Source organism: Nerophis ophidion, unplaced genomic scaffold (genome assembly GCF_033978795.1).
Source record: "Nerophis ophidion isolate RoL-2023_Sa unplaced genomic scaffold, RoL_Noph_v1.0 HiC_scaffold_65, whole genome shotgun sequence".
In the NCBI taxonomy this organism is placed as follows: Eukaryota; Metazoa; Chordata; class Actinopteri; order Syngnathiformes; family Syngnathidae; genus Nerophis; species Nerophis ophidion.
In genome coordinates, this window is record NW_026906987.1 from 209535 (window position 1) to 230864 (window position 21330).

At 42.1% G+C, this 21330-nt stretch overlaps 1 protein-coding gene across 1 annotated transcript; it reads left to right on the forward strand.

Annotated features, from left to right (window-relative positions):
- Window positions 1-755: 755 nt before the first annotated feature.
- Window positions 756-21020, forward strand: LOC133547128 (gastrula zinc finger protein XlCGF57.1-like). The gene is made up of 3 exons (XM_061892953.1): window positions 756-1240; window positions 11510-11716; window positions 19723-21020. The coding sequence occupies exons 2-3, from the start codon at window positions 11560-11562 to the stop codon at window positions 20919-20921; spliced, it is 1356 nt and encodes a 451-aa protein (XP_061748937.1). The 5' UTR covers window positions 756-1240; window positions 11510-11559; the 3' UTR covers window positions 20922-21020.
- Window positions 21021-21330: the final 310 nt, after the last annotated feature.

A 21330-nucleotide genomic window follows, 5' to 3' on the forward strand; every position in this document is an offset into this window, starting at 1 on the left:
AAAAGAGGTCAAATAGTGCGTGGAATAAAGGCATACATTTGGGCTTTGAAGCATGTCTCATGGCAGCAAGGCGGAACGATGATATGAATACGCCGCTCTCAGGAAAGAGCTCTTGCTGGTCCGATTAATGAGGAGGGCCGTCGCTGTATTTGTCTCCAACGAGGTCGCAGAGAGTTTGAAATTGTTGATGACTGAAGTACTGATATCAACCAAAGCTCCTCATCCCACCCCCAGATTGTAAATAATGTAAATAATTAATTGTATATACTATGATGATTAACCTGTGTGATGACTGTATTATGCTGATAGTATATATTTGTACCATGAATTGATTAACATGGACCGCGACTTAAACAAGTTGAAAACTTTAGTGGTCAATTGTATGGAATATGTACTGTACTGTGCAATCTACTAATAAAAGTATCAATCAACCAATCAATCAAAAATTATATTTCAAATATATAAACCGTATTTTACTTTAAATCATGTATGTATGAGAATAATTAACTAGTACTGTTTTAAATGCACTTATGTTGTCTGTCTAACTGTAATAAATGCAGACGAGGCGTGTTCAACGTTGACTCACACAGCGTGCTCATAACCACATTCTAGCTGTCTGCATGGCGACATACGACACCACTTCACGGGGCTACCGCGCATGCTCGTCACCAGTGTCGCATGCTGGGTAGTGTAGTTCTTATACTCCCTAGCCCAAAACATCACAACTATGACTCAGGCCCCGCCCCTAGGGACGCATGCTTGGAAGACATGCGCTTTGCGGCAAAGTCCTCCTTTTCTCCACACACGCTTCTAAGCCTCGGCACATCTCCTCACATCGCTACTAACTACACTTTATTCATCCTCCGTGTCAGGATAAACTCCACTCATCTCAGCCACATTTGGAGATTATTAGGCCCGTTTAGCTTGATAGTTGTTTGAGCGCGCCAATTAGCTTAGCATGCTAGTTAGCTTAGCATGTTAGCCGCTAACAAAGAGACGCGGATTTGATCAACACATCGCTTAGTTAAGCTCAAGTGTGAGTGTAAAGTGTTGTGATTGTGTGAAAATGTGCGAAAGAACGATAGAAAAGTATGAAGATTAACTTTGTTGTGTGAAAATGTGTGAAAGAACGATAGCAGAGTACAAAGAGGAACTTTCTCGAACAAAAGAAGAGAACGAGAGACTAGTCAACTATTGGAGGCTGTTTTCAAGAAACCTCAAGTTGTGTTACACAGAACAGGTTTGTTTACTTCTTACTCTCACATCTTTACTAACTTTATATTTCATCATGAACATGACGTGTTTGCAGCAGTCATTTCCATTAGATCAGGGGTGTCCAAACTTTTTCCATGGAGGGCCGAACACGGAAAAATGTTAACATGCAGGGGCCATTTTGATATTTTTCATTTTCCAACCATAACAACATATATGGATTTTTTTTTTAATCCTTAGGGTTCCTGGGGAGCATAGAGGGTCTCAGTCACTAAAATGTTAAAAAAAAGGTCAAATTATTATTTTATTTATTTTATTTAAGGCTTACAGTAAATCTCTATATCAACTTGAGGTTGATATAAAGTAAAACAAATAAGGTTTTATGCCTTTTCCGTCAAACATAACTTTGTTTTTTATAGTAAAACTGAAATATGCAGTATTTAGATAGATGGATAGGACTTTATTGATTCCTTCAGGAGAGTTCCTTTATTTAGCAATTAAAGTCCTCAAAGATCAATAATGCAGGACATTATTGATTTTAATTATTTAATATTTTTGAGTAATCACAGTGAAAAGTTAAATAAAATCCTACTAAATATATTTGAGATCCGAAAGGTTCCCCACTCATAAAGTGATGCATTTTTATTAGATTGTTTTTTTTACTTTTAACACTTAAATTTCAAGATAAACCTCCAATATATGTCGATTTTAAGTTTGAACTATTATTTTGTTTATTTTATGCTCTTTTGTCCAAATTTTGATGTTTTTATATGGCAACCACACAACATATGCAATATTTTTCTACATAAAACATTTTAAAGTGGTAACTTTTAAGTAATAATTCATTGTAACAATTTTTTTTGTCCTTTTTTTGAGCAATGGAAAAAAAAACAAAATAAAGACACGAAGAAAAAAAAAACTGCCTGCATGGCAGCTTTGTGTCAACATTGCCACGTTTTCTCATTATATTTCACCTCATTCAACTTTTTTTAAATGTGTTTTTGAATTTTTGCAATACTATCAATTTTGCAATTTTTGCAGAATGTGTGGCAGGCCGGTAAACGATTAGCTGCGGGCCGCACTTTGGACACCCCTGCATTAGATAATGTCCAAATAGAGGTGATTTGGCACACTTATAATTAAAAAAACTACAATAATGTTGTTTTTCATCAGATATGTAGTAGTATTGTATATGTGGATGGGGGCCCTGCTTTGGTAATAATGTGTACCCCTTTCAGAGATCACATTTAGTTCCACTTCAAACATTCACATGATGGACAATAAGATGAGATGGTATAATGTGAACAGTTGTGGAACCTTTTTACTCGAAGGGGAGATCTCGTTGGAAGCGCGATGTATGAGCAGACGCCGTTTGGGTATAACAAAATGGTGTCTGCCAATGTAGTTTACAATGTCACTACGTCAGTAGTTGTCTAACCCTTTTCACCAAGTACCACCTCAGAAAATACTTGGATTTCCAAGTACCACCATCATGAACAGCATTAAAATACAGTAGCATAGTAGGCCTTAAGTATTCATTAAAAACAAGGAATACACCTTATTTAACGAGTATATTAAATAATTTTAAATACTGTTGCATTACACACAGTTTGAACAGTAACACTGTGTTTGCATGCAGGAAAATAAAAGACTGTACTTAAATAATACGCAGTGCACACCAGATAGATTCTGGTGCGCATCCGATAGTTTCTAGGATGCAGCTTCCTCAGTTGACCTCTGATCTGGTCCACAGAGATGACTATACATGGGTTTCCGATGATGTCACACCCGTCCCACAATTCCCTTGTCCGCCATCTTGTATGTCAAAACAAACACTCGTTAAGGACGCCTCCGTTGTTATTTTTGTGAGAATGGGTCACACATGTGTCGTTTGGGGCTGTGTAAACCGCGCCAATTCAGGACAAAGAACAACAAAGTACTACGATATCCCTAAGGTTATAGTAAAACAGGGAAAAGAAACCGAGCGACTGTCGACAGAAAGGAGCAACCTGTGGCTAGCTAGAATCAATCGAGTGGGATTTACCCCTGATCCAGCAAAACGACATTATAAAGTTTGCTCTGATCATTTTGTAACAGGTACTTTGAATTATGTTGCTCTCTGTATCGATGATAAAATGTGTTATGGTTAGAATGGATATTAAAACATAGGAGGAACTACTGTGCCTGTGCTTGTACTTAATAACGCTCGACGTCTGACGTTGTTGTTGCACAAATATAACCTTCTATATATAATATAGGCAATCGCTGCTTATTTTTGGACGATTTTATTAAAGTTTGAATGAATTAAATCAAGTAACCCTAAACTATGCAGTTGCATAGTTAGAATCATATACTGTAGTTCTGAAAATACTTTTGGGTACTATTTATCAAGTGCTTCTGGACGATAGTCTTTAGCGTATCCTGGAATCAGAGAAAGTAAAACAGGCTTAATTTTTCGTTTGGATTTTAATTCTCTATACAAGTCTGACAGTTCATCTTGTGTCCCCTTCTGTACCTCCGGTAGTTTCCTCTGTTTTAATGGTGCCGGTGTATCTCCAGATACGATTGACTTGTCTAGCTTTCTCTTCATTGTCTTGGCGGATGTGAAGTTAATGTCCTGTATGGTCTTGTACTCAACTTTCTTGACTGCAGATGGAAGTAGCCAGTAAGATTTTTCCTGTGTGACTGTCGTGTTGTCCCGCATCTTGACGCTCGTTTCAATGGCAAACAACAATGCAGAAACATGTGAACATATTTCGCCAATACCTGCCATATATGTACAGTGTCCTGATAAAACACGACCCGTCTTCTCTGATATGACCCATGGCACCAAACACATATCAGTTGATCTCTGAGAGTGACGAACACCAGCGATGAGCACACATTTATCTTCCATTGTAGCCAGTTTCATTTCCTGTACCCATCCACACACAAAGTAATTGTACGCTTCGAGCGACTTGTAGCCCTTGAGCTCATCCAGAGTGTAGGCACTAACATTGTTCACCAAATAGTTGACGATGTCGGCGTAACTTATATCCGGATAACATTTCAAGTCCGTAGTCCATTCGTGCTTTCCCACCTCATATGGATCTTTATCGCCAATATCCTTCCATTTCTGTAAATACCTGGCTTTGCATCTAGCGTCTGTCTGTAGGGAACTTTTACGACTTCTTTCAAATTTCCTGAAGTGGACGTCATTGTTGCTGCAAAAGTGTGGAAATATATTTAGAAAACTGCCGCAGACGAGTAAACAAAGTTTTGTTGCACAAGATGGCGGCTGACTCGAAGAATTATGGGTAATCGCCGCTAGCGGAAACCCATCTATTGTCTGGTGGAGGTGGAAGAGTAAGGGGTTACAACCATGGCTGGGGGGGAGAAGAAGAGGGGGTGGCTGCGATGAGGAGTGGGGGTTGGGGAGGACACATGCTGGTTGAACCGGTTGAAGAAGTTATTCATCTCAAATGTCCCCCCTACTGCTCTGGTCTTTGTCTTGTGGCCTGTGAGGGTTTTCACACCTTACTAGACCTCCCTCATGTTGTTCTGCTCCACCTTCTTCCTGTAGCTTAGTTTAGTCTTTATTTGAAGGGACAATGCACAGAAACATTAAGCTCAAAGACAGATATGTTCTGTTCCAGATTATAGCCCAATAGCTAATTTCCATCTGCAGTCCCTGGCTACCTGTCCTTAGTCTTCCTCACGCGTCCTTTCTTCTCCCGCTGTGCTGCTCTCATTGCCTCCCTGTCTCCACTCCTGAAGGCAGCTTTCTTCTTGTTGAGCACAGCTTGAACCTCCTGTGTTACCCAGGGTGTGTTATTAGGGTAGCACCGAACAGTCTTGGCAGGGCAGGTCACGTCTAGGCAGAAGTTGAGGTGATCCGTAAGACAGTGAGTCAGACCATCAATGTCCTCACCATGTGGAAACTGTGTTCCATTTGTCTGTCACAGAATGACATCACACTAAGACGTTCAGTGACAGTTTTCCAGTGTTTATCAGTGATTTTTCTTCAGTTATTTAGAATTTTTGTACAGTATCAATCAATGTTTATTTATATAGCCCTAACTCACAGGTGTCTTAAAGGGCTAAAAAAAGGCAGTAAAAACCTTTAAAACAAAGTGTTTGCTAGTGAAATTTTCTGAAATATGTAGGTATATTCTTGCTATCGTTTACATTTTCAGAATGTATAATGTTGTGTTTTATAGTAATACTTTGATATTTTTATCAGGTTCAAACACCGATGGTATATCTTAGACAAGACAAAAAGCAAAGAAATGAAAAAGAGACCGGTTTCAATTTAACTCATGAGGAGAAACGTCTGGGCTGCAACTTTGTACAGTTTCCCACCACGCTTTGACGAGGGAGTTCCACGCGTCCTCTTTTATTTAAGGCCTTTTCTGATTACATAGCTGCAGCTGTTTCTAAAGGGAGGGGGGCCGTACACAGCTTTTGCACTCAGTCATAAACAGTTCAAAGAAAAGGTGCCTGGTGCTGCGTCAGGTCTGCTCCCTCTCCGCTTCGTGGATCTCGGGTCAGGACAAGGTCTTCCTGTGGCTGTCAATAGATCAAAGAAACCGACACCTCCATGTCGCATCCCATCGCACACAGTGGAGTTTTACAAGCCTTTTGTTTGATAAGATGAAATACAGTTTTTGTCTTCTAGCAGGGGACCTGAACTTAATGGAACACAAAGTTGTGTTATAACTAATGTACAATTATTCTGACAATTTTGTTATTATTGTTAATATTATCTGGAATCAATTTTTGGCAGCAGCAAAATGGCAATTTGGGTAGTTTTTAGCTCTAAAAAGGGTATTTAAACAACAGTACAGTAGGTACTTGATTTACATATGTGTAAGGCCCATAAGGGTATTCTAGTAGAATATGCAGAGATAAGATATGCCCCCCGCGACCCCGAAAGGGAATAAGCGGTAGAAAAAAGAAGGATGGATGGAAGATATGTCAATATGAAAATGTTACTTAAAATACATTTTTGTCAACAACAAAGTGTCCATTTGGGTAGATATTTGCTCTAAAAGGGAATTTAAACAAGTAAACAGTACAGTAGGTACTTGATTTTGATATATGGAATGGTCATAAGGGTATTATAGTAAAATATGCTTCTGTAAATATGCGATGTGTAAATATCAAAATATTACGTCAAATCACTTTTTGTCAGGCAATATTACATTTAATGACAATTTTACATAAATGAATACATCCAAACCTGTTGTACATATTTATCATGTGCAGGAAGAAATAACAGTTACAGCTGTGTGTATCTTCCAAACAAGAAAGAGGTTTTATCACATCAACATGTGACTAACAACACTCTTTTAAATCTCATCAATACCACAGAAGAGGCAAACTGTCCTTTCCCGGGCACGATAAAGTCTTAAATAATGTTAAACACGTAGCGACACAATAACCAGGAAGATAAAGTGTTTATCTTACACTTAGTAATCCGCTGTGGACAGACCAAGCCAAAACTGCAGCTTCAGCGAAGGAAATACGTTTTCGGCAGGCATTCACATTTTGCCACAACACCCCTAAAGGGACATGGGGGAAAGTCCTAGTTGGAAATACTGCCGAATTAACTCCTGAACTAGAAAGTCAAGGGCGGTCACGGCATGTTCTTGTCGTCGATGTTGGTCAATTTTTTAGGGCATTACGGCAAGTCACAAGGGCAGTCGCAGCTTTTGTCACGGTTGCCTTGGTTAAATTCGAGCCCTGCTAACGGAATTATTTTTTAATCAATGTTATTAATTTGTGTGTTACTTCAAATAACTGACATTATGTAGTTAAGATAAGTTTCATATGAGAGCAGTCTTCACCGGACCGAACAGCAGGACTGGTGTAACAATGACATTATTACACGTCACTCTTTATAACTCCTTGTGCAGATCTGATTGTTCATTATTTAAATGTTGACTTCAGTTTGAAACAAAGGTGCTAACATTCATCGCAGCATTTGGGGAGGCATGTTTTAAAGGGGAACATTATCCCAATTTCAGAAGGGTTAAAACCAATAAAAATCAGTTTCTAGTTGCTTATTTTATTTTTCGAAGTTTTACTCAAAATTTTACCCATCACGCAATATCCCAAAAAACGACTTCAAAGTGCCTGATTTTAACCGTCGTTATAGCCACCCGCCTATTGTCCTGTGACGCCACTTCGTGAAGCCAACAAAAACAAATATGGCGGATAGCACAGAAAAGTATAGCGTAGTAGCTCTGATTCAGACTCTGATTTCAGCGCCGTAAGCGATTCATGTATTGAAACGGATGGTTGGAGTGTGGAGGCAGATAGCAAAAGAGAAATTGAAGAAGAAACTGAAGCTATTTAATCATATCACGACAGACAGCGGCAACGAGGACGAATTCGGCGATCGCCACCTAACCAACGATTGCATCTTTTGACCACTGGTACAACTTAAATCCGTCCATTGGTAAGTGTTTGTTTGGCGTTAAATGTGGTTGGAGGGAAGGGCTGGATGAAAATATCGCTACAAATGAGGCATAATGATGCAATATGTACATACAGCTACCCTAAATAGCATGTTAGCATCGATTAGCTTGCAGTCATGCTGTGACCAAATATGTCTGATTAGCACATAAGTCAATAACATCAACAAAACTCACCGTTGTGATTTCTCTGTTATGGTTTACTAAAGACGTGACGGACGGACACCAGATGGCATTAATGTCCAAAGATTTATTCTTATACAAAGTAAAAAAATATATATATATATTATAGTATATATATATATAATACAAAATATAATAATAATAATAATAACAATACTAATAAACTAGAGAATGATGTGTGTGTCAAAAAACCCAAGAGTGTGTTGTAAGACTATGTGTGTATAGATTAACTGGAGTGTCTTACCAAAGTGTTGGAGGTGCGTGTTGAGAGACGCGATGCAGTCCAATAAGGGCAAGACAGGCAGGGTAGTCCGTGGAAGGAAGCGAGGAGTCGAGGGACGAAGGAAGCAATCTGAGGACGAAGGAGATCCGGAGAAGAGTGAGACGCACAGCTCACTTTGCAGGTGACGGAGAGTTTGTACTTCAACAGAGAACTAAGTTCCCGCCAGGATTCCTGGGTCCACTGGTCTTTTAAGCAGCTCACGTCGTCACTCACAGGTGTAGACTGCGGCCAGCTGCGGCGGAGAGTGGGCGCGGTCCGCTTGATGAGCGTGTCCGGCTGCGCTGTCAGCGGGCCCTCTGGGTGGAACCGCAGCGGAGGAAGATGCAAACCGCATGTGACACAACATTCTCTGACTTTATTGTTGGAAATGCATCTGCTTTGAGTGTCGCAGAATATCCACAAATTCTTGCCATCTCTGTCGTAGCATTGCTGTCGTCGGTAAAATGTGCGTCCAATTTCTTGCCACTTTCGTATCTTTTGGCCACTGGTGCAACTTGAAACCGTCCCTGTGCGTGTTGTTACACCCTCCGACAACACACCGACGAGGCATATTGTCTCCAAGGTAGTGAAAACAGTCGAAAAAACGGAAAATAACAGAGCTGATTTGACTTGCTGCGTGTAATGTGTATGAGAAAATGGCAGATTGCTTTACGTTTTAAAGTCACGTTGTGATGTCATCGCTCCGACAGCGAACAATTGAAAAGGCGTTTACATCGCCATATTCACCCTTTTAGAGTTCGGAAATCGGTTAAAAAAACATATGGTCTTTTTTCTGCAACATCAAGGTATATATTGACGCTTACATAGGTCTGGCGATAATGTTCCCCTTTAAAGCAGCTGTTGTGATAGTAGCATTCGGTGTGTGCTCCTCTAAGAATGGCAGTATGTGGGGTACGTGACGAGTAAGTGAGTGGGCAAGTTAGGAGAGGTAGTGCTAGCATGTGCAGGACTGTCAATAGCATGTTGGATGTCCGGTTGTGCCCTGTGGAAATTATAAATAAAGTGAGCAAGTTGTAACTAATTGATGGCCTCATCATTCCGAAGTGAAAGGTCTCCCCTGCTCTCCTCGACTACGGTCTGGGAGCCGACAAGCAGGGAAGGTGTAAAACAGAACTTGCAACCCGGTGCATCCCTGCTTAAAGCGTCACCTTTATTGTTAGATAGATAGATAGTACTTTATTTATTCCGTCAGGAGAGTTCCTTCAGGAAAATTAAAATTTTCAGCACAATCCCATTCAAGATCAGACAAACATTACAGGGAGACAGAACAGGATCGCTGACGGGTCTGCCGGCTTCCAGCGCCCCTTACAAAAAAGATGACATACAGGTAAAGAAGGGGGTGGGGGGAAGAAAAAAATAGAAGATTAAAATAAAATTAAAAAATCGGTCTTAGCCTAGGCCCTGGAGTGGGGGTGCAGACTGAGGCCAAGGGGAAAAAAAAAAAAGTTTTGAAGTCCATATTGTACTTCACACCCTTATTATTAACCAGTAGAATTGTAGTTTTTTGCCTTTCTTCCTCTTCAAGATGTTATCGCTTGTATGCAGTCAGATGAAAGAGCGGAAGCGGTACTTTTCAAAGGTAGTATCGTACTGTTCTCAGTTGATTGGCCACAATGCATTACATTATATACATGACAAACAGCTCAATTTTTGTTCCATCTGACATCACAAGGACAAAGATAAGACCTTCTGGAGGAAAGTTCTGTGGTCAGATAAAATAAAAATGGAGCTGTTTGGCCACAATACTCAGGAATATGTTTGGAGGAGAAAAAGAGAGATCTTTAATCCCAGGAACACCACACCTACCTTCAAGCATGGTGGTGGTTGTATTATGCTCTGGGTCCGTTTTGCTGCCAATGGAACTGGTGCTTTAAATGAGCTAATGAAAAAGAAGGATTACCTCCAAATTCTTCAGGACAAGCTAAAATCATCAGCCCGGAGGTTGGGTCTTGGGCGCAGTTGGGTGTTCCAACAGGACAATGTCAAACACACGTCAAAAGTGTCAAGGAATATCTAAATCATGCTAGAATTAAGGTTTTAGAATGGCCTTCCCAAATTCGTGTGGACAATGCTGAAGAAACAAGTTTATGTCAGAAAACCAACACATTTGGCTGAACTGCGCCAATTTTGTCAAGAGAAGTGGTCAAAAATTCAAGCAGAAGCTTGTGGATGGCTACCAAAAGCATCTTATTGCAGTGAAACTTGCCAAGGGTCATGTAAGCAAATATTAACATTGCTGTATGTATACTTTTGACCCAGCACATTTGCTCACATGTACAGTAGACCCATAATAAATTCATAAAAGAAGCAAACTTCATGAATGTTTTTAGTGAGCAACAAGTATGTGCTCCAATCACTACATCACAAATAAATAAGAGTTGTAGAAATGATTGGAAACTCAAGACAGCCATGACATTATGTTCTTTACAGGTGTATGTCAACTTTTGATCGCGACTCTATATATGCATGTGTATATGTATATATATCCATCCATCCACCCATTTTCTACCGCTTACCCACTTCGGAATTGGATGGAAGGCGGAGTATGTATATATATATATATATATACATACTCCGCCTTCCACCCAATTGTAGCTGAGATAGGCTCCAGCACCCCGCGACTCCGAAGTGGGTAAGCGGTAGAAAATGGGTGGATGGATGGATGTATATATATATATATATATATATATATATATATATATATATATATATATGTGTGTGTGTGTGTGTATATATATATATATATATATATATATATATATGTGTGTGTATATATAGTATATATATATATATATATGTGTGTGTATATATATATATATATATATATGTGTGTGTGTATATATATATATATATGTGTGTATATATATATATATGTGTATATATATATATATATATGTATATATATATATATATATATATATATATATGTGTATATATGTATATATGTATATATATGTTCAGTTTAACAGTCCTGTTGTGATTGATTGAATGCCCTGAGAATTATACTGGACATTCTTTTGTAATTGCCACAAAATAACGTGTAGTATTTTGTTAATTTCTTGCCAAAAATATTTTTATTTTATAGATATTTTTAAAGCACAATATTGACCTTAGGGCCCTCTGGCCCCCCATGGGGGACCCGTAAAATCTGTGCCTTTTAAGACCTCACTGTTGGCTTTGTAGGCTCATGTTACTTCTCAACTAGTCGAAGTTGATGCTAATCGACCTGTTTCTTCTCCTTTTTACTAAATGTGAAAGCAAAAGTGAGTCCACAAATAACCCAAACGTAAAGCAGACTCGAAAATGAAATCTGAATTGGTAAAATCTTGTCTATTTCCATCCCAGCATGTGTTTGTCTTCTTGTGTCCTGCAGATGTCTGTAAAAAATATCGCCCACCTGAGCAGCAGGAGGGGTCCTCCAGTATGGAGCAGAAGAAGTCACAGTACCTCCACGTGAAAGAAGAGGAGCCACAGCCCCCTCACTTTAAAGATGAAGAAAAACAGCGGCTGTCCCCCCACTTCATAAAGGAAGAGAAGAGACACCTCGTCAGTGTGAAGAGTGAAGATGATGAGGTCAAAGGTGAGTGTGTGGAGAAGAGAGAGGCGGAGCCTCCAAGCAGCAGTTTAGCAGAAGCTGATGGAGACCACTGTGGAGGATCACAAGCAGACAAGCTCTTAGCTCCACTATCAGATAGTGAGGACACAACGTCACACTCTCCTGACACTGATGATGAAGACTCTAAAGATGATAAGACATGTCACACTGACAACACTCACTTCACATCTTCTCACTCTCACAAAACTTTTAGTAACCGTTGCAATATTAAGTCAAAGTTAAAGTACCAATGATGGTCACACACACACTAGGTGTGGTGAAATTTGTCCTCAGCATTTGACCCATCCCCTTGATCAATCCCTGGGAAGTGAGGGGAGCAGTGGGCAGCAGCGGTGCCGCGCCCGGGAATCATTTATAGTGATTTAAAGGGGAACATTATCACAATTTCAGAAGGGTTAAAACAAATAATCAGTTCCCAGTGGCTTATTTTATTTTTCAAAGTTTTTTTCAAAATTGTACCCGTCCCGGAATATCCCTAAAAAAAGCTTTAAAGTTCTTGATTTTCGCTATTTGCGAAGCCACTGTCCATTTCCCTGTGAAGTCACATAGCGAATCCGATACAAACAAATGGTCGATAGAACAGCTAGATAGAGCGACATTAGCTCGGATTCAGACTCGTATTTCAGCGGCTTAAGCGATTCAACAGATTACGCATGTATTGAAACAGATGGTTGGAGTATGGAGGCAGATTGCGAAAACGAAATTGAAGAAGAAACCGAAGCTATTGAGCGAATAGCTATTGACGCTATTCAGCCATGTCTGCGTTAGCATCGCCGGTAAAATGTGCAGACCAACCGATCAGGACTTTCGCATTGACACTGGATCAATTTAAATCCGTCGATTGGTGTTTGTTTCGCATTAAATGTGGGTGGAAGGAAACGCAAATACAACTACCAATGTACATACAGCTAGCCTAAATAGTATGCTAGCATCGATTAGCTGGCAGTCATGCCGCGACCAAATATGTCTGATTAGCACAAAAGTCAATATATCAACAACACTCACCTTTGTGATTTTGTTGACTTTATCATTGGGAATGCATCTGCTTTGAGTGTCGCAGGATTTCCAGACATTCTTGTCATCTCTGTGCCATCTCTGTCGTAGCATCTCCGGTAAAAACCAAACAAGGGAATTTTGCATCTCTTGACACTGGAGCAACTTAAATCCGCCGATTGGTAAGTGTTTGTTTGGCATTAAATGTGGGTGGAGGGTAGGCTAGGTGCAAATATAGCTACAAATGAGGCATAACGACGCAATATGTACATACAGCTAACAGATAGCCTAAATAGCATGTTAGCATCGATTAGCATGCCGTGCTAATCGATGCACATTCTACGTAAATCAACTTGAATCCATCCCTGATCGTGTTGTTACACCCTCTGACAACACACCGATGAGGCATGATGTCTCCAAGGTACCGGAAAACAGTCGCAAAAACGGAAAATAACAGAGCTGATTTGACTTGGTGTGTGTAATGTGGTGGAGAAAATGGCGTTGACTATCTAGGTGACGTCATGTTCTGACGTCATCGCTCCAAGAGCGATAAATCGAAAGGCGTTTAATTCGCCAAAATTCACCTATTTAGAGTTCGGAAATCAGTTAAAAAAATATATCGTCCTTTTTCTGCAACATCAAGGTATATATTGAGGCTTACATAGGTCTGGTGATAATGTTCCCCTTTAACCCCCAATTCCAACCCTTGATGCTGAGTGCCAAGCAGGGAAGTCATGGGTCCCGTTTTTTTATAGTCTTTGGTATGACTCGGCCGGGGTTTGAACTCCCAACCTACCCATCTCAGGGCGGACACTCTAACCACTAGGCCGCTGAGTAGGAAAAGACACACGAGAATAAACACTGGAGGAAAACCTTTTTCATGTTCAATCTGCGGTAAAGATTTTACTTGAAGACGCCATTTCAAGGCGCACATGAGATATAATTTATTCTGTTTTTGTTACCGAATTTTTCGGACTATAAGTCGCAGTTTTTTTCATAGTTTGGCCGGGGGTGCGACATATACTCTGGAGCGACTTATGTGTGACATTATTAACACATTACCATAGAATATCCATCCATCCATCCATCCATCTTCTTCCGCTTCTCCGAGGTCGGGTCGCGGGGGCAACAGCCTAAGCAGGGAAGCCCAGACTTCCCTCTCCCCAGCCACTTCGTCCAGCTCTTCCGGGGGGATCCCGAGGCGTTCCCAGGCCAGCCGGGAGACATAGTCTTCCCAACGTGTCCTGGGTCTTCCCCGTGGCCTCCTACCGGTTGGACGTGCCCTAAACACCTCCCTAGGGAGGCGTTCGGGTGGCATCCTGACCAGATGCCCGAACCACCTCATCTGACTCCTCTCGATGTGAAGGAGCAGCGGCTTTACTTTGAGTTCCTCCCGGATGGCAGAGCTTCTCACCCTATCTCTAAGGGAGAGCCCCGCCACACGGCGGAGGAAACTCATTTGGGCCGCTTGTACCCGTGATCTTATCCTTTCGGTCATGACTCAAAGCTCATGACCATAGGTGAGGATGGGAACGTAGATCGACCGGTAAATTGAGAGCTTTGCCTTCCGGCTCAGCTCCTTTTTCACCACAACGGATCGATACAACGTCCGCATTACTGAAGACGCCGCACCGATCCGCCTGTCGATCTCACGATCCACTCTTCCCTCACTCGTGAACAAGACTCCTACGTACTTGAACTCGTCCACTTGGGGCAGGGTCTCCTCCCCAACCCGGGGATGGCATTCCACCCTTTTCCGGGCGAGAACCATGGACTCGGACTTGGAGGTGCTGATTCTCATTCCGGTCGCTTCACACTCTGCTGCGAACCGATCCAGCGAGAGCTGAAGATCCCGGTCAGATGGAGCCATCAGGACCACATCATCTGCAAAAAGCAGAGACCTAATCCCGCGGTCACCAAACCGGAACTCCTCAACACCTTGACTGCGCCTAGAAATTCTGTCCATAAAAGTTATGAACAGAATCGGTGACAAAGGACAGCCTTGGCGGAGTCCAACCCTCACTGGAAACGTGTCCGACTTACTGCCGGCAATGTGGACCAAGCTCTGGCACTGATCGTACAGGGAGTGGACCGCCACAATAAGACAGTCCGATACCCCATACTCTCTGAGCACTCCCCACAGGGCTTCCCGAGGGACACGGTCGAATGCCTTCTCCAAGTCCACAAAGCACATGTAGACTGGTTGGGCAAACTCCCATGCACCCTCAAGAACCCTGCCGAGAGTATAGAGCTGGTCCACAGTTCCACGACCAGGACGAAAACCACACTGTTCCTCCTGAATCCGAGGTTCGACTATCCGGCGTAGCCTCCTCTCCAGTACACCTGAATAAACCTTACCGGGAATGCTGAGGAGTGTGATCCCACGATAGTTGGAACACACCCTCCGGTCCCCCTTCTTAAAGAGAGGGACCACCACCTCGGTCTGCCAATCCAAAGGTACCGCCCCCGATGTCCACGCGACGCTGCAGAGTCTTGTCAACCAAGACAGCCCCACAGTCCCCAGAGCCTTAAGGAACTCAGGGCGGGTCTCATCCACCCCTGGGGCCTTGCCACCGAGGAGCTTTTTAACTACCTCAGCGACCTCAGCCCCAGAAATAGGAGAGTCCACCACAGATTCCCCAGGCACTGCTTCCTCATAGGAAGACGTGTTGGTGGGATTGAGGAGGTCTTCGAAGTATTCCTTCCACCCATCCACAACATCCGCAGTTGAGGTCAGCAGAACACCATCCGCACCATACACGGTGTTGATAGTGCACTGCTTCCCCTTCCTGAGGCGGCGGACGGTGGTCCAGAATCGCTTCGAAGTCGTTTTCCATGGCTTCCCCGAACTCTTCCCATGTCCGAGTTTTTGCCTCCGCGACCGCTGAAGCTGCACACCGCTTGGCCTGTCGGTACCTGTCCACTGCCTCCGGAGTCCTATGAGCCAAAAGGACCCGATAGGACTCCTTCTTCAGCTTGACGGCATCCCTCACCGCTGGTGTCCACCAAGGGGTTTTAGGATTACCGCCCCGACAGGCACCAACTACCTTGCGGCCACAGCTCCGAACAGCCGCCTCGACAATAGAGGTGCGGAACATGGTCCACTCGGACTCAATGTCCAGCACCTCCCTCGTGACATGTTCAAAGTTCTTCCGGAGGTGGGAATTGAAACTTTCTCTGACAGGAGACTCTGCCAGACGTTCCCAGCAGACCCTCACACTGCGTTTGGGCCTCCCAGGTCTGTCCGGCATCCTCCCCCACCATCGCAGCCAACTCACCACCAGGTGGTGATCGGTAGAAAGCTCCGCCCCTCTCTTCACCCGAGTGTCCAAAACATGAGGCCGCAAATCCGATGACACAACTACAAAGTCGATCATGGAACTGCGGCCTAGGGTGTCCTGGTGCCAAGTGCACATATGGACACCCTTATGTTTGAACATGGTGTTTGTTATGGACAAACTGTGACGAGCACAAAAGTCCAATAACAAAACACCACTCGGGTTTAGATCCGGGCGGCCATTCCTCCCAATCACGCCTCTCCAGGTTTCACTGTCGTTGCCAACATGAGCGTTGAAGTCCCCCAGTAGGACAAGGGAATCACCAGGGGGTGCACTTTCCAGTACTCCCTCGAGTGTTCCCAAAACGGGTGGGTACTCTGAACTGCTGCCTGGTGCGTAAGCACAAACAACAGTCAGGACCCGTCCCCCCACTTGAAGGCGGAGGGAGGCTACCCTTTTGTCCACCGGGTTGAACTCAAACGTACAGGCTTTGAGCCGTGGGGCAACAAGAATTGCCACCCCAGCCCGTTGCCTCTCACTGCGGGCAACGCCAGAGTGGAAGAGGGTCCAGTCCCTCTCGAGAGAACTGGTTCCAGAGCCCTTGCTGTGCGTCGAAGTGAGTCCGACTATATCCAGCCGGAACTTCTCTACCTCGCGCACTAGCTCAGGCTCTTTCTCCCCCAGTGAGGTGACGTTCCACGTCCCAAGAACTAGCTTCTGTAGCCGAGGATCGGACCGCCAAGTGCCCTGCCTTCGGCTTCCGCCCAGCTCACATTGCACCCGACCTCTATGGCCCCTGCTATGGGTGGTGAGCCCATTGGAGGGGTGACCCACGTTGCCTCTTCGGGCTGTGCCCGGCCGGGCCCCATGGGAACAGGCCCGGCCACCAGGCGCTCGCCATCGTGCCCCACCTCCGGGCCATAGAATATCAAATTACATTATTTATCATTCGCGGAAAAGATCAAGAAAATGTCAGCAATTGTCACACACGTCAACCAATAAGAATTCGGCGGGGGGGGATTTATTGATTAGGAGTGACAGATAGTTTGGTAAAGGTATAGCATGTTCTATATGTTATAGTTATTTGAATGACTCTTACCATAATATGTTAGGTTAACATACTAGGCACCTTCTCAGTTGGTTATTCATGCCTCATATAAAGTACACTTATTCAGCCTGTTGTTCACTATTCTTTGTTTATTTTAAATTGCCTTTCAAATGTCTATTCTTGGTGTTGGATTTTATCAAATGAATTTCCCCCCAAAAAGGCGACTTATACTCCAGTGTGACGTTTTTTCCCCTTCTTGATTATGCACTTCTGGCCGGTGCGACGTGTACTCCGGAGCGACTTATAATACGAAAAATACACTACTTGGGGCGGTATAGCTCGGTTCGTAGAGTAGCCGTGCCAGCAACTTTAGGGTTCCAGGTTCGAGCCCAGCTTCTGCCATTCTAGTCACTGCTAATGTGTCCTTGGGCAAGACACTTTACCCACCTGCTCCCAGTGCCACCCACATTGTTTTAAATGTAACTTAGATATTGTGTTTCACTATGTAAAGCGCTTTGAGTCACTAGAGAAAATCACTATATAAATATAATTCACTTCACTTCACATGATATCTTGTTATTCTATTTTCTCATTTCAAGAACTGCACTTTTTGGAATCATTCACAGTCCCTATGTAAGTTAAAGTTAAGTTCCCAACGGTAGTCACGCACTAGGTGTGGTGAAATGATCCTCTGCATTTGACCCATCCCCAAGTTCACCCCCTGGGAGGTGAGGGCAGCTGAGGCCGCACTCGGGAATCATTTGGTGATTTAACCCCCAACCCTTGATGCTGAATGACAAGCAAGGAGACAATGGGTCCCATTTTTATAGTCTTTGGTATCACTCGGCAAGGATTTGAACTCACGACTCTCCAGTCTCAGGGCAGACACTCTAACCACAAGGCCACTGAGCAGGTCGATGGTTAATGCATCCTCAGTAGAAAATAAACCTTTGCAAAAGTTAGCTAACAATTGAGTCATTGGCAGCCACTCTATTCTGCCTATAAAGTGTTCTAAATAACATCCTAAAACCCGCTTCAACATTTAAATACACACTGTAAGTATACATGTAATGTAGTAACATTCTTAATAACATGTCATATTTACATATCTTGCTCATTTTAAGCATACTATGTCTGCTCTCAGTGGGATGCCGACTGATGGGATGTTCATATCTTCCCATTTAGATGAAGAATTAATCCTCACAAAGGGTTAAAAAGGGTGGGTGCAAAAGAGCGTATTTTCGTGTTTTTCTTGCCATCTCCAGGTCTAAGTTGGATGTCAGAGTTGACCAAGTTCTCGGTTTATGTCCACAACCTTCTACTACATAAGTGAGAAGCATGATTTATAATGTAGAATTAGCTTTCACCCTCTTAGAGGCGAGAAAGCAGCTCAGTATGTCAATATAGCAGCATAAGCTAGTTACTTCTGTGATCAACGCGCCGCTAAAAGTAGGTCCTTAACGTTAGCGCTTATAATAACAATATCACTAATACTTGGTTAATATTCGGGTCACAAAATGTAAATGGAGTATATTTGGCAATTTTTTTGGAGGACTTTGTGGGTCAAATAGAGGAGCTCCCATTGACTCCAATGTTAGCTGATTTTTGTTCACGTTTAATTACTAATTAAAATTCATAACAGTTTAAAAAAATGTCTTACATAAGGATTGTGAATGATAGGCAACATTTTAAAAAAGTGCAGTTTCCTTTGAATTTGTCAGATAAGTAAACAGTCCTTCAAATTAAAGATGTAAAACAATTGAGGTTGTTTATAGATATTATCCACTATGAAGTTACAGTAAAACTAAGCACACAAGGGAAAGTACATTCATATACACATAATGTACACATATGTGTAAGAATCATGTTAACCACCAAAATATTGTCTCGTTCTCCTAAATCCAATATCGAGTATCCTTTGGTGAGCTGACCGTATCGTCACACCCTTAGTTAAAAGCACACCATCCCCATGACATGACACTTCCACGTGATGTAGAACAGTAGTCCCACATTTTAGACATACACGCACATCTGAAGAATATTAAAATTAAATATATTTGGTGGGCCAAACAAAATGACTCGACGAACCAATGTTTGGTATGGGCGATATGACCTCAAATCTATATCCTAATAACAATATGTCACAATATATAATTTGATATATGATTGAGAATAGAATAATTTCAAAACTAGGTACAAAAGCTCCTAATTTGGCAGCTGACATATGCAGTAACATATTGTTCGTTTCTAATAGTATTATTTTGTCAAAACAGTTATTAATAATGTACTTGTTTATTTACTGTTAATATCTGGTTACTTTATTTGAGAAAATAATACTGGAAATGATGTAATATGTTTCTGCATATTTCACCAACTAAATTAGGAGCCTGTTTTAAAATGGTTGTATTAGTAATTCTATATAAAATAATTTATCGCAAAATCAATTTTAAACCATATCGTTCATCCATAGTAAAAAGTCCTGTCATCCTGGTTTTGGTTTCTTTTCCTGTGAATAATGTTGTAAAGAGCAGCGTGTTTGTGCGTCACTGAGATTTCAAGACAGTTCATACGATAACTTGTTTTTCCTAAGTACATGTAAAAGTACTGAATGCATTGTGTGACTGAGCAGAGATGCTGTGTTTGTCTTGCAGACGTCTGTGAAGAACATCTTCACCCTGAGCAACAGAAGTGGAGCTTCAGGATGCGGACGGAGGAGCCACAGCCCTCCCACATTAAGAAGGAAAAGGAATACCCACTGATCCCCCATTTTAAAGAGGAAGAGGAGGACCAACTAACACCCCATTTTAAAGAGGAAGAGGAGGACCAACTAACACCCCATTTTAAAGAGGAAGAGGAGGACCCACTGATACCTCTTTTAAAAGAGAAATCGGTGAAGAGTGAAGATGATGAGGTGAAAGGTGAAAGTGAGGAGAGGGGAGGGGGGGAGCCTCCAAGCAGCAGCTCAACACAACACATGACAACAGAAGCTGATGGAGACCACTGTGGAGGATCACAAGCAGACAAGCTCTTAGCTCCACTATCAGATAGTGAGGACACAACGTCACACTCTCCTGACACTGATGATGAAGACTCTAAAGATGATAAGACATGTCACACTGACAACACTCACTTCACATGTTCTCACTGTCACAAAACTTTTAAATACCATTGTCGTCTGAAAACACACATGAGAACACACACTGGAGAAAAACCTTTCTCTTGTTCAATCTGTGGTAAAGGTTTTACACAAAGTATCAATTTGAAAGTACACATGAGAACACACACTTGTGAAAAACGTTTTTCCTGTTCAACCTGTGGTAAAGGTTTTACACAAAGTCAGAGTTTGAAAATACATATTAGAACACACACTAGAGAAAAACCTTTTTCTTGTTCACTCTGTAGTAAAGGTTTTACACAAAGTATCAATTTGAAGGTACACATGAGAACACACACCAGTGAAAAACCTTTTTCCTGTTCAATCTGTGGTAAAGGTTTTAGAGAAAGTCAACAATTGAAAAGACACATGAGAACACACACTTGTGAAAAACCTTTTTCATGTTCAAACTGCGGTAAACATTTTACTCAGAGGCCAGATTTAAAAGTACACATGAGAACACACACTGGAGAAAAACCTTTTTCATGTTCTATCTGTGGTAAAGATTTTACTCAGAGGCCACATTTGAAAGTACACATGAGAACACACACTGGAGAAAAACCTTTTTCATGTTCAATCTGCGGTAAAGATTTTACTCGAAGGGAAAATTTCAAAAAGCACATGAGAATACACACTGGAGAAAAACCTTTTCCTGTTCAATCTGCAGTAAATATTTTGCGCAACGGCACTATTTGAAAGAACACGTGAGAACACACACTGGAGAAAAACCTTTTACATGTTCAGTATGTTGTAAAAGTTTTTTACAAAGTCAGCATTTGAAAAGACACATGAGAAGACACCCAGGAGAGAAAGTGTTGAGTTGCAGTGTGTGTGGTGAAAGATTGTCTTCTAAGTACCAGTGTAAGAAACACAAGTGTGCTGGTGAGAACAGCAGCAGCAAATTTCAGAAAACATGGGAACGTTTGGAATGTTTGGGAAAAGTTAATTATGTACATCATCCCACAGAGCTTTACTGTACATCCATCCATTTGTTCTACCACTTGTCTCTTTCATTTTATATGTATAGCATTTAATCACATACTTGTCCGCCAAAGGGTGTTGCGTTTTGGAGGAACTCCTTCTGTCAGAGTGCTGGTCACACTTC

What these genes read in the sequence shown, in the direction of transcription:
- LOC133547128 (XM_061892953.1), top strand. Translation starts at nt 11,560, where the DNA reads ATGGAGCAGAAGAAGTCACAGTACCTCCACGTGAAAGAAGAGGAGCCA. An exon ending in TGAAGATGATGAGGTCAAAG is followed by an intron (nt 11,717 to 19,722) that starts GTGAGTGTGTGG and finishes TTTGTCTTGCAG; the next exon opens with ACGTCTGTGAAGAACATCTT.